Genomic DNA, 13,663 nt, shown 5'->3' on the forward strand with positions numbered 1-13,663 from the left:
TCAATTAATATACTATCATTATCACAGTTAGTAAAAGTAAACAGCAGTTATTTCTAAAGATCTCATTTTTATGCTGCCTCTTCCAATACATGCTATACTGCCCCTGAAGACATATGATTACATCAACTTCTCAGTTGTCATTTTCTTCTCCCCCTCACAAACCAGGAGACAAACCAACCCACTTGGGTTTTTTATGCCATGACTTTCAGAAAATCTCCTGAGTGTTTTTGTTTTCTGGGTTTAATTACAGAAGTCAGAAATACTGGAACAGAGGCTGTGTCAATGACCGAACTTACAAGTCAAATTAACAAGCAGTAAATTATTCACAACAGATGCAGATCTACATGAACAGGGGGAATAAAATACCTGCGAGGAGACCATCAGAACGAGCTCTTTGCAAGAGTCGGGAAGGCAGAAAGCAAGCACTGCAGTAATGTTTCCAGGGCTAACTACACGTGGGAAGAAAGGCACTCCTCCAGTGGAGCAGGCTTACTGAGAAGCTCTAGGCAGCTGCTTTAACTCCGAGGGAGGAGGTCATTAAACTGCTGCTATTCTACAGCCTCCGCAGGCCTGAGGCAAGCTAAGCTCAGATATGGAAAAGAATCAGGCTCATGAGAACTGCACCTTTACTTTAAATTCCAGGTCCTCTAAACCCGTCATCCTTCTCTGAACCCTCTTCTGTAAATGGGCAGTTATTAAGTGTTCCTAACACTCCTGTCAGATTTGTTAAAAAAAATGCAGCAAAAGAAACTTGGTAGCAATTCTTTCTTACATACAATCTCAGTTTTAATTTACACTTTAATGTATGTTATTGTCAGTATGATATATTAACATATACTAACATGAACACCACAACCTAGGAAAAGGGAAATATAATTCAGACACAGTGATTTTATTTGACTTACTTTGTTACTATAATCATGACCACTGTAGTTATAAGGAATGCCTAGTACCACGGGTCTTCAAGAACACTGAGGTTTCTAATCCTAAAGACTGATACGGAAAAAGAATAGATTTGTAAATACTGTGGAAGGGATACACATGCAAAAGTGTATGCCCTGTCCCACTGACCCTGCATGGATACAGAGCATCTCATTCTTATTCATGATTTTACCTGAACACCTGCCTGGGGAAAGGGCTCAGAAAGGAGGACATTCTGGCACAAAGTCAAGGGCGATGGATAGCTCCCAGTGGGATACCGGCAATAATCCCACCCTAGTTTCTCTGTTCAAAAAGCAAATTAATTGGCACACACACCTCACTGAGGATGTTTATGGCATACTTTGCAGACATGCACAGCTAAAGAGGTCACATTTTGAACCTGTAAATTACTCACACATTTTACATTTTAAATAAACCTGTAGATTTATTGTCCAATAGTACAGCATGTGCCTTTTTAACCAAAAGCTCAGCATCACACAACACTTTAATCTTCCAGTTACACGTATACAGTCCTACAACACAGCTCAGTTCAGCTAGGAAAGCTACATAATGAATTAATTTATTGAGAGCCCTGGCTACGCTGTTCTTAAGGAGGCTCACCTACAGCAAGAACAGTGGCAGTGGTTCTGGTGTTGTAACATTTAATCACTTTAACCTGTCCTCAGCACAGTAATAGCAAGCAGTCATCTGGAGCGAAACGAAGAGACCATTGAAGGGACACCACATTTAATCGCAAATGCATGAAACAGTAGACCAGAGGATCTCACACAGGTAATACAGACACGGACTAGAAATCTGCTACGAGATCACTTTGATGTAATGTCTGCACTAACTGTGCCACACAGTCCAACACCCGGGAAGCCTGGATGCATGACGGGCATCGCACCACGTAGCAACATCATTTGGATTCAAATTGTTAGGTTTGAAAGGGGCAGAGCAGCGTGTCCTGTACAAATACACACTTGCCTTATTACATTAGTTTACAGGTCAGAAACACTCCTGTAGACATTTGCCCACGTGCCAGCAGTCTCTTGTTACAATTCATTTTTATACTGTTTGCTTCTATTTTACCTGCTTCACTTGAAAACGGTATCGTTCGTTTCAGACACAGAATGTGTTTTGTGCTGCGTGTCCAAGCCTTTCAAACTGTCACAAACACCCCAGATGGTGTAACTGGGCAGCCTTTACACATGTTCTTGTGCACAGCTAGCCACAAGTTGTTATCAAGGCCCGGTCAGATAAAATTCTGTGTTTGCCACAGGGGTTTCTCATCGCAATGGAGAGTCCACGTTCATCACTGCATAATGACTTACAGAAAGTGAAGTTCCCCTCAAGTTTGGAATTAAACATCTGCTACTGCAATAACCTACGGGTTACATAGCAAACTCCTGATCAGAGAGAGAACATTTGTGCCTTTTTATTGCTATTCAGTTTATCAACCTGTGTCAAACCTTAAGCCTGTTACTTTAAGGGACCAAGTGCTATTTTTGTTAAAGAATTTAAAATGCTTAGAAAACAGTATTTTTGATAGATTTTTAAATACCCAAAGGAGGTAAATTTAGATCCTACACCTGAACATGTGATTTTTCATTCATGGCGGGAGCATGATAGAGCATTGTGGGTTGGTTCTGAATGGTACTGAACTCCTACAGTATCAGCTAAAATAACATGCTAATCAAAACACGGACAGCAGTACTAAAGAAACAGAGGAAGGAAATCTCTATCAAACATCTGATCCTAAATTAAAACACACCAGCAGTAGCGTGTAAGCTTTCAAACAGATGAGGTGCTTAACTGCTGTCAAGTACTATACCAGCAGTGGTTTCCAAAGGATTACACCAAACTTGCACCCACTAAGGTTCATGTGTATTCTCTGACTCTGCAAATTTCACTCTAAATAAGAAAATACTAAAGCAAGTTAATTCAAGTATACTGAAAAAATGGGAGGAAGAAGGACCTTTTTAAATCAAAGTTGATTTTTGTATCATCTTCGATTATTTGGGGAAAATTTCACCACACTGAAAAAAAATGTCACTTATCTGTCTTCCTTCTAGTTTTAGACCAGACTAATCAGCAGAAGAAACAAAGCTGGAAACAAAACCATTCTTGGCTTGTGGGACTAAATGCATGTCCTCAGTAGACTTCCAGTTCATTGTCTGAACTGTCATATTTTGGTACCTTTCCGTGAACATATGAACTTTTAGCTGATTATCCAGATACCACTGACACATGTAAAGATTGTTGGAAAGGCAGTTATCTAATCAAAACAGACATCACCTAAACCAATTTTTTCTTCCTTGCCGTAAAACAAGCACAAGCAGCATATGAACAAGATGCACAAGCTCCTCTTCTTCGCCCATTCAGAATTTCTAAATTGGTTAATAAGTAATGAGAAATAATTAAAACCTGATCTTGAAATATCATTAACAGTTTAAGGAATAAAGCTATGCTATTTCTTGAATTCACTCCATGCCATCTTTAATGAAAGAGCTTACACAGATTCCTCCTGCTTACTAAAATGAAGTCAGCTTATGTTTCTTACATATTTAAATAGCCCCAACACCAGAGACTTACAAGATGTTATACTGAATTTTAATCCTTGCAAAATATTATTACACCACACACTGTTATTCTAAATCTTTTCAATAACATCCATTATGGAACTCAGTGAAGAGTGCTGTCTACTACTATGCAATGTCAAATAATTCTGGCAGTATTGGGAACTGACTACAGCATATTTCTTTTTTAAAATCAAGAGTTAACCTACATATTCTGAACTTGCAAATAATACACAACAGATTGTACTTCTGTATAGGCTGCGGAGACATTCACTCATTTTTTTTCTGATTTGTATATAAGAGTAAATTTTCTGCAACAATATGAAAGAAAATTAATAACTTATTTATCTAGCTAGGAGGCTAGTAGTTATTCATAATCATATTAATCAAAAGATGACTGAAAAATTCAAAGTTAATCATTGTGAAGTGCACAAAATCTAGAATATAGGGACTTTCCACAGTACATTATACTAAGTCAACATATAATAGATTAAAAGCTGTGAAGCCAAAATCTTCATTTAAAAATTTAGTGTTTCTGACATCATCTTCCACCATTCCATCAATTCCTCTTTCTCCTCTTCTTTTCTTTCAGACAATGACTCCAGTTCAAAATCAACCTGAGTAAGAGAAACAATCAAAACCATCAGTAAGACTTGTAGAAAGAAAGAAGTGTAGACTTTTAAGAGCCATTTATTGATATAAATTGTTTAACACAGATATGAGGCTTAGAGAAGTACCTTCCATTTTAGGCTAGGTTTATTCCAGTGTCTCAAGGCTGACTTAAATGCGTGCAATACTAGCATATCAATACAATAAACTTCTCTAAAAGTGCACATAGGTGAGCAAAATTTCCAAAAGAAACCAGGCATCTGTCTAGTCTTTGACTTGTCTAAAAATTTCAAAAAATATGGGCTAATGAGATTAAAACTGAATAATAGCCAGCCACATATTCATCTATCACACAATAAAAAGTATCATCAGCATGTTGCTGTCTGACACCTAAGAATGCAAACCCCCAGCATATCAGAACATGTATTCAATTTTATGCCATCAATGAGATCCAGGGAGCTTTTCTCACACATAGCCCATTAGCGCAGATATGCTGTGCTAGTGTAGTGTATCCTAGCTTATGATACTGACTACAGAAATAAGCATTTATTTGAATTGTTAAGAGTGGAATCCACACCTATACCTATAGCTTCTGACCTCTTAGATGCAGCCTAGGTCTTACTCACCATACATGTGGGGTGTCCACACAAAGCAGTGCTCCATCACTATCTTTCTGCACAGAGCTGAACACTGGTTTTAATCTATACAGGTAGACACTTGACAATTTAGAGTAAAAATATCAGTTATCAATGAAAACCTCACCATCTCTTTTTATGCTGTGCTATTTAAAGATATTCTGTAGTCTTCTATATGATTGGCTATTCACACATCAACTAATAAAAAAAGTTTAAGTATCTCAGTATTACCCTTCTGTGTCTTTTCATCTTAAAAAAGGCCAGCAGGAGATGAAATGAGTTTACAATAAGATTACTCTCAGTGGCTTGTGCAGCAAGTACTAGAAAAGTAGATTTCCAGACTGTCCTCTAAATTAGCATATTCTGAAATGTTCTGAAAAATCACCTCCTGCTTACATGTATACCATGAAGGAAAAAAAGAAGGAGACATTTATATGTACAATAAACGATAAACAAACATACATGAAAGCACTTACCACAACTGCAGGGCTAAAGGGCACAGCCACTTTTTTAGTTATTGCTAGATAGCCTGGTGCTGAGGCTGTAAGTTTGTAATTTCCGGGTACAAGCAATCGCCAGTAATCACCATCCTTGGCTGTAGAGAATAAGAAAAAAAAACAAATAAATATGTATGAAACTAATTACACAGCTAAGGAAAAGAGACCATAGATCTTGTCAGTCTTTCACATTCCTGTCAGCCCTTTCCGTTTGTCTGTCTGAAAGGACTCTTCTGTAAGGGCTGTATAAATATGTCATTACATATTTTCTTCTTGTCAGGCAACCAGAACGCAGATCTGAACTCTGCAGTTATGCTGTAGCCTCAATGAAAGATTTTGCCTGCTGAGGCTGAAGGCTCTCAAAGTACACTGAAGAGGACAATATGGGACATTATTCTACTTTAGAAGCAACCCCCCAGCCAATGTACAGCTACTGTTAAGTATCTGAGTTTGTCTGCAATGAAATGTGAATTTTTAATGTCTGTCAGTATTCTGAAAATCCAAATTTAAATGCATCTTATTATCATCAAATTTAAATAAATATTACCACCTTTCTCAATTTATCTTCCAGAGAAAGCTATAAATCATCATTTCCTAGTTGTGTATCATCCCTGAACATCATTATCTACATGTTTCAGTATCCAGGTCATGTCTAGGGACTTTTCCTTCTGTTTAGCTAAACAAATAAATGAAAGTTTGATCCACTCAGGACAAAGAAAGACTCCTACTGCACCGACTGTTAGTGCAGATCATTTTTTTCAGTCACAGAATAAAAACGCACCATCCTCTTATCTAGAAATGACCCTCTCCCATTTTCACAAAGACTCGGGTCCTCCCTGCACCACCAGTGGGCAATTATCTAATTTGTCACAGGTTAATACTCTGAATTTCTCTATCTCCAGAAAACATTGCAAGGCTGTTCTAAAGGTCAGTTAGCAGTGCTATTTAAAAGACTTGGCCATGATCTTACTGCCAGTTCCCTAAATGCTTTTTCAGCACATTTGCAGCTACACAGTGCACAGAGGGAAATATTACTTAAATGTCTGCAATTCGCATGGCCAAAATATGTCAGTAGTCAGTCCAGTTGTTCCCAGACTTCTCTTCATAAAACAGAAAGGAAAAAAATACTGCTGCTGAGCTACGATAATGATCTATTCTAATTCCTGGCACTGGAACAAAGCTGAATTTTAACTCACAAACAAAGGAGCAAGGGAAAAAAAGCCAAGGAGTATTTATCCTTCTTTTTGAATGTGCTAAAAATCAAGTACTTGTTTTCCTCACTGTTTGACAATACAGGACTTGCAGGCCTATACCCACACAATGATGCGAGAGGATTAATGATTAGATGCTTTTTTGTACTGTAGAAGCATGGGTTGTAGTACCGTATGCATCACCCTCTCATACCTCAGAATGCCTCTTTGCACAGCTTATTCCCTTTTTATTAACCCTGAAATTTATTTCCAGCTTCTACACTTTTTGCCTTCTTATACACAGTGAAAAAAGGTGGCTAATGTTATCACAGACTGTTGTCCTGCTTGGCTGAAATGCCAGCCTCTTTGCAGGTGATGTGAGAACACAAAACACAGCCAACTGAAGGGTCTACCAGTCCTGTTTCATAGTATTCTGCACCTCTGTAACAGTATAGCGAGACATATCATTGAGAAAATAGCCATAACATAAGCTCATGCATAAAGCAATGACATTTTATTACTGTTTTTCTAATTAGTATCTTGTGCAAACAAAAAAAAAATTGTCATTCAGAGTAAGAAAGCATAGGTCTACAGGGAAGATTGCAAGTTGGCACGGAGAGAGCTACCTTTGAATTCATTCCTAGAATAAAGCACAACACCACCAAAGAGGTGACACAAAATTTTCTATGAACACCAACACGATACTTTCCTCTTTTTGAACCGCCCTTCTAAAAAAAGTCACATCATTGTAAACAGCAGAGAGAATTTACCTTTGCAGGAGGAAGTTAGGTAAACTGAAAATCTGGCAAGAATTTACATATCGAAAGGTGTGATTGCATCGTAAGTAATATAACACTTTTGGACTACCATTTAGCCTTCAAACCCAAAATGGCACTGCTGACTGAACCTTAAATGCTGGCAGAGCTGTGAAACACTACTTGCACCACAAATCAGAAGACAAACTAAGCACGAATAACTAAGAGCAACCGGAACCAATTCACACTGGAGATCCATGAAGTCCCAACAACCAGTCTCCAGCTACTTTGTGAGCAAACTACAAGAGAAAGGTTCATGAAAACCTGCAGGAAACAAGCTTCTCGATAAACGAGATGTTTTCTTGGCTTCAAAATTTTGCTCCCTTAAAGCTTCATCTAGTAAGATCTGAAATGGCTCCAGGTTGCCAAGCAGAGGGAGAAGCGGTATATTCCAGCACTTCTTGTTTTGCTGAGGTACAACGCTCACCTGATGTAATGTCATGGCTTATCCCCTCCACAGAAATTGTAGCATTTGCTATTGGATTGCCCTGAAGATCTTTAACAAACCCCTTCACTCCTCGATGAATCTAAAACAAATAAATATAGTCAGCAACACATGGGAAATCACTGGAAAATTCTTAAGAAAAGATGGCATTTTTGTCAGTGAAATATCTATTGATATATCTAATGAACCATGTTATGGATCCCAGAGTCTACATGCTAACAACTATCAAGGATAATTACCAAACATCATAATGGAACAAACAGTGAAGAGAACAAATATTTCAGCTGGTAGTTATACTAATTTCTCTGTAAAATGCAAGCATTTCTCAGAAACATGCAGCAAATCATAACGTATGTGAACACTGACTTGAAAGTCTTTGTCACTGGGGATTAATGAATGTGCTGAAAAGCTCTGAAAGACAGCCTAAAAAAAAAACAACCTCTTTTTTTTTTTTTTTTTTTTAAGGTTACATCAGCTGTAAGATTTTTAAGCCTAATAATGGACATAACTGCTTAAAAGGTTAAATGTGGGTACTTGGACTTTGATGGGCAATCCCTGTGTGAGATGCATGAGCTCTCTATTGTGCACACAAAACATCCAGGTCTTTGAGCTGGACCACACAGGGTCACAACACTCCCCATGTGGCCTACGAGAGACAGGTGATGGTGGATCACGTCCCACCATCCTTTTTGACTCTTAGGCAACATACTCAAGGCAACAGCCCCAGCAGTACCTAACCTGTCTGTTACCAACATATATGAAATTAAAGGACTGATTTGACCACAATGTGTGGAGAAACCAGCGCTGCTGGTATTTCTTAAGCATGGTCTGAGAGCAGACTGAGCTCCTCGGAGGCAAGAGACAGGATGAACTACCTTTTCACAGCCTGAGCCAGGGAGCTCTCAGCACTGGGGGAACAGGACATTCTGAACCTGTGCACAGGCATCTCATTGGGAGCCTGGAAACTAAGTGGAGTTCAGGCTTCTCTCTGATTCTGTGATATTTGAAAAGACTTGCGGATCACAAATTTTATTTTGAGATTTTGATTTTCCCCTTTATGAACCTATATGGTGTATTGAGCTGCTATAATTTAGTTCACCAGATTCCTTTAATTTGCACTGTGGGAGAAGCCTGACACAGATCAGCTTAGAAAAGCAGAAGGTACATATTTGCACTGTCCTTAACAATCATAGTGGGAGCTGGAGCACAGAGCTGGGCCTCTTATCCATAAGAGGATAAAAACCAGCGCCAGATAGAACCATCTGAACTTCAAGGATAAAGCCAGCAGCTTCCCAGGAGCAAAGGAAGTTGGCAAAATAATCTCTTACACATCAGTAATTCTGAAAATGCAGTGACACCATAGTTTTCCATGAGTCAGAGAAAATTAACCCATGCTCAAAGGAGCCAAACAATTTGAAATAGATCCCACAATAAATGAGTAAAAACCTGCAGGGTGGTTACAACTTTTTCTTCAGCTCACATACAACTTACTAATAGAATGGTATAACTTTAACATTTCAAATATTCAAATATTTCAGATTTCTGGCTAACTAAAACATTTCTGAACAAATAATTTCATAAAGAAATGAATGTATTAATTGACCAGCTCTTCTAACAAAGGTTGCTTCTGATTTTGCAATCCCACCTGTGCAGCCATTAAGGATACCAGCTATATTTGTGATCTTTAACAATATCCAGGTTTCAGAAATTCAATATTCCCACACTGCTTGGAACCATCATTTCAGTGCAGCCTGTTACATTGGCATGAAATGATTAAAAAACCTCCAAAACCAATAAAAAAAAAACAAAAACAAAAAAAAAAACCAAACCACCCAACCTGAACCCCAAGCACACAGACAGATCTATTTCAGGAGTCTTAATTTCTAACAACTCATTAGAACAAGTCTATCTAAGCCCATGACTATGCGTTATACTTCTAACCAGATTTTGTGTAATTTTTAATGGAATCATCACACTGACAGCTCTACATTGAATACCAGCAGCTCACGTAATCAGAGAGCAACGGAGTGTCTACAAAACCAGGATCAGAGACGTCCCCCAACGTTACGCTGAACCGTCAGGCAGCTGCAGTCCAATCCAGGTGCCCAGGCCCCCTGCACATCCAGGGCAATCCATCCCACATCTATACACACACTTCCCTGTCTGCAGGGGGCAATCCACCCCTGTTAGCACACACATCACTGCTGGGGGAATGAATTACACACTCCGGCGATGGGTGCTTCTTTTCATTGAAGAAGCTGACACAAATCATTTAAATTAAATGTCTGCAACGGCTTAAGTAAGATGAGATGAATTCCATACTATAATATCTTCTTTCTGTTCCCCTCTCCTTCCACATATTTAGAAAGATCACACATGATTTACCACCCTAAAGACATATAAGAATTATTGAGCACCAAGTGGATTAATGTGAATTTTTGAATTAGATGTTCACAGAGCACAAAGTTTATAAGTTTTACGTACAGTAACTAGAGTTTTGCCATCCTCTTTTTTGTTACCTGCTCAATGTAATTGATAAGGGAGTTCTTGTTGTCCTCCCAGTAGCCCTTCAGAGTTTCTTCAGGTGGGAATTTTTCACAGCTAAGCTCCACTGTGATTTCAAAGCAGTTGCTGCTGAGGTAATTGAAATCCTGCATTCCTGCAGTGCCAGGAAAGAGAGTTAGTGATGCATTTTGCATTGTTCTGAAGTAAATAAAGGGGGACACGTTAGATGCTGGGGCTATTAAGATAATAATAGTGATAAACACAGTTGATGCAGCTTAGTTCCAAATTCAGAAGCTTTAAATCCAAGAAACCAACAAGGCAATTAATTCCCCAAAACATTTTCTTCCCAAGGAAACTTTAGAAAAGACTTGACACCTGGACCGCATAATTTTACCTGATGCTGCACCTGGCCTGTATACTTCTACCTGACACATGTTTTTGGACAGCTGACGTATAAATCACTTCTATTCAGGAACAGAAAATTATTTCTGATTATGGTTAAAATATTTCCCTATGAAAGTAAAAGATGATCACTTTGTAAGCCAAGAAGAATGACAACTAATTATAAAGCAAATGACATGTTGATAAAGGGACTTTGGAAAAAAAGATTTATAAAGATGGATCAAAAATAGGTTGGGCTTTTTTTCTGAAAATATAGGGTCTCAATTTATTAACATTTTACATGAAAAGCATCTGCTTGCTAAGGAATATTCTTTGTCAAGCTTTTCTGCATAGATTTCAAATATTTTCCACCAAAAAAAAAAAAAACCATACAAAAGCAAACTTCCTATAAACTTTATTTACATGGAAAATTTTCCATGTATAGCTGCATTTCCCACCCACTTAATGCCTCTGCAAAAGCAGTACTGGATAGTCTTCAAAGAGAAGAGAAACATCATTATTAATGCAACTTTAATCATAGGAATTTAAAAATATATACAGTATCATGATCACTAGGAATAAAAACTTGATAGGAGGGATGCACTCTCTTACATTTCTAAGCCCTTCCTCTTCCTACATGGAAATATCGGCTATTTTCTCAAATCGGTCAACCAATAACTGGGGTGGTTTCCAGTTTTATAACTGGATCAACCAGCTGGAGAAGGACCGTGGCTGTCCCCAGGAGGGTTACAAATATACATACATTCTTTGCAGAAGCTGATGTAGAATTAGCTCTTGCCTTCGCAGCTAGAAGAGTCAGTGGATTCTCAAATGGAGGACTGAAAAGAAAATGGCTACCCAGCATTTTGAGCATCCCCATGGAGGTAGCTGGGGGATTTAAAAGTGCTTCAAACATAGCTAATTCATTCAGCCCTACATTCCCCCATGTAAACTACATATGTGACCCAATGAGGTCTCTTCACCGAAGCGCCGGTGTTGTGTGCCGGTCCAGAAATGTCCGGAGAGCTGATGTCAAAAGATATCCAAAAGAGAACACTGAGGGCAGCGAACAGATTGAGTCAGGTGGGATTTTGCCAAGACATTAGGTAGGGCGGATCTATTTTCTGCCAACAAGGCAACGAGACTCCTAACTACTGATAGGAAGAGGGACTTTTCATATTCCTAAAAGAACATTTTTCTTTCTAAACCTTTTTTAGATGTCTGAAAAATGAGGACACAGAAGGTAAAGGTGCTCCTAGGAGGGACAGCTCTGATGTCCCACCAGGCGGAATGCAAGATGGACCATCCAGCAGTACACAGCAAGAGAGCAGCGGAGTCCTGAGTAAAATCCCCACAGCAGTGCTGACTGCCAGGCATCTGTTCCAGACACTAGATAACATTGTTTTTCTTGATTTTTGCCTTTCTTCCACAAGAAAGAAAGAATCCATGAAGAAGAGAACTGGGAACCGAAGAGCAGGATGTAATTTTAATGTGGTGCCAACAACTCTTGACCATTACTGCTTCAGTTGTCTGGAAGTTTCTCCCTCTCCCCCTCACCTCCCAAACCAAGTTGACACTCAGGGATGCCCTAGTTTGTCAAGGACAGAATAAAGCAGCAACATATTTTCCAGGTTTGCGCACAATGTCCATATCCTCTGGTTTGTTTCCCAGCTCCTGGCCTCTGCCAGAGTTTACACATGTTGCTCCTGAAAAAATTTGGTTTGCATCACTGAGCTGCAGGTGATGATCTGAATCTCTGGGATGGACAATGAGGTGAAGATAGCCTAGACCTAAACTGGGGCCTACTACATCTGTAATCTGGAGAGCATCAGGTTGGCTACATACAATTTGCACTCTTTACCTGCCTGTTCAAAATGGCAATCAGGTGCAATATCCAAGAAACCAATATATTTCAAAAGATTTATTCAACATTGCAGCAACTTTGCTGCCACTGGTCAAGCTAACTAATTTCTTCTTGTTACGTACATGCCATACATCACATGCATGCACACCATCACACTCCTAAAGACCTCTCGTTTTAATAAAGAATAGCTCAAGACTAACTTTCCTATACTTTAACAGGGACCACTCTCTGAAGATCAGAAAGGCTTAGCAAACCTCAGATGTAACTGAGAATCATGCCCTTCACTGCTGACCACAAGTAAGACTTTTCTTTGAAAATGAGCAACACAAACACTCCTTTGTTGCACTGCTCTACTGTCCTGAAGGACTACAGTGTCTCTGTGTTAGTACTCACATAAATAAGCTTAGAATATTTTATTAATTTAAAAATTCATTTCTTCAGCTTTTAAAAAAATTAGCTCCAAACTTCACAAAGACAGTGGAGTTCAGATTGTGCCCCTGGCATCCAGGCATCAGAATTCCTTAGACTTTGATTTGCAAGCTACAGCACTAAGTTAGTTCATCTTCTACACATATGAAGACAGTAACTTTTAGCAGGATGGGATGAACTTGAGCCTTGTGCATAATAGGGAGAACATGGGCCACCTACACGTCACATAAAATTCTAAAAAAAATTACCTAACGTTGGTTCCAAAACTGGTGACGTGAAAGGTAATTAAAGTTAGGAATGAATCAGTTGAGTGCCGAGAGTGATTTGAGAGGATCTGAAAATAAGATGACGCTTAAACAGTAGCCTAATTGTATAGAAACAGAAGCTGTTTTGAAATGTTATTTTTGTAATGACATGAATCTGATTAGACTCAGGTGACTGTAACAACAGAACAAGCAGAATAGGCATGTTCTAGCATATCCATTGCTATCTGCTCTTCTCAATTATATTTCCAAATAGATATTCCACACAAAAGGTACATTAAAAAAACATTATTGATGTTGAAAAGTTATGTACTCAAAAGCTAATGAAATGGCAAAATTAAAGCTGTCTGTGCAAATTTAATTTGGCTCTCTTGTACATTTTAATGTGTAATTAAAATGTGTAATTAAAAATTTTGATTTACACTCTGATAGGAAGAAGACCAGTGTTAAAAATAGCACGGATTTTATGTACCTGCTCGTTTTCCCCCATGGTCTAGTGGCTAAAAGGGCCTTTCCTGAACACAGAAGAA

At 38.6% G+C, this 13,663-nt stretch overlaps 1 protein-coding gene across 1 annotated transcript in view; it reads right to left on the reverse strand.

Annotated features, from left to right (window-relative positions):
- Positions 1-1,339: 1,339 nt before the first annotated feature.
- CPE (carboxypeptidase E) overlaps positions 1,340-13,663 on the reverse strand; it is a 59,219-nt gene continuing 46,895 nt past the window's right edge. The window contains exons 6-9 of the mRNA XM_042808326.1: positions 10,211-10,350; positions 7,674-7,773; positions 5,221-5,339; positions 1,340-4,117 (exon numbers count right to left, since the gene is read on the reverse strand). Of these exons, the coding sequence (XP_042664260.1) occupies positions 4,019-4,117; positions 5,221-5,339; positions 7,674-7,773; positions 10,211-10,350 (458 nt within the window). The 3' untranslated portion in view covers positions 1,340-4,018. The remainder of the gene's footprint in view (positions 4,118-5,220; positions 5,340-7,673; positions 7,774-10,210; positions 10,351-13,663) is intronic.

The sequence above is a fragment of the Tyto alba genome, unplaced genomic scaffold (assembly GCF_018691265.1).
Source record: "Tyto alba isolate M040663 unplaced genomic scaffold, T.alba_DEE_v4.0 Super-Scaffold_6, whole genome shotgun sequence".
NCBI classification, from domain to species: Eukaryota; Metazoa; Chordata; class Aves; order Strigiformes; family Tytonidae; genus Tyto; species Tyto alba.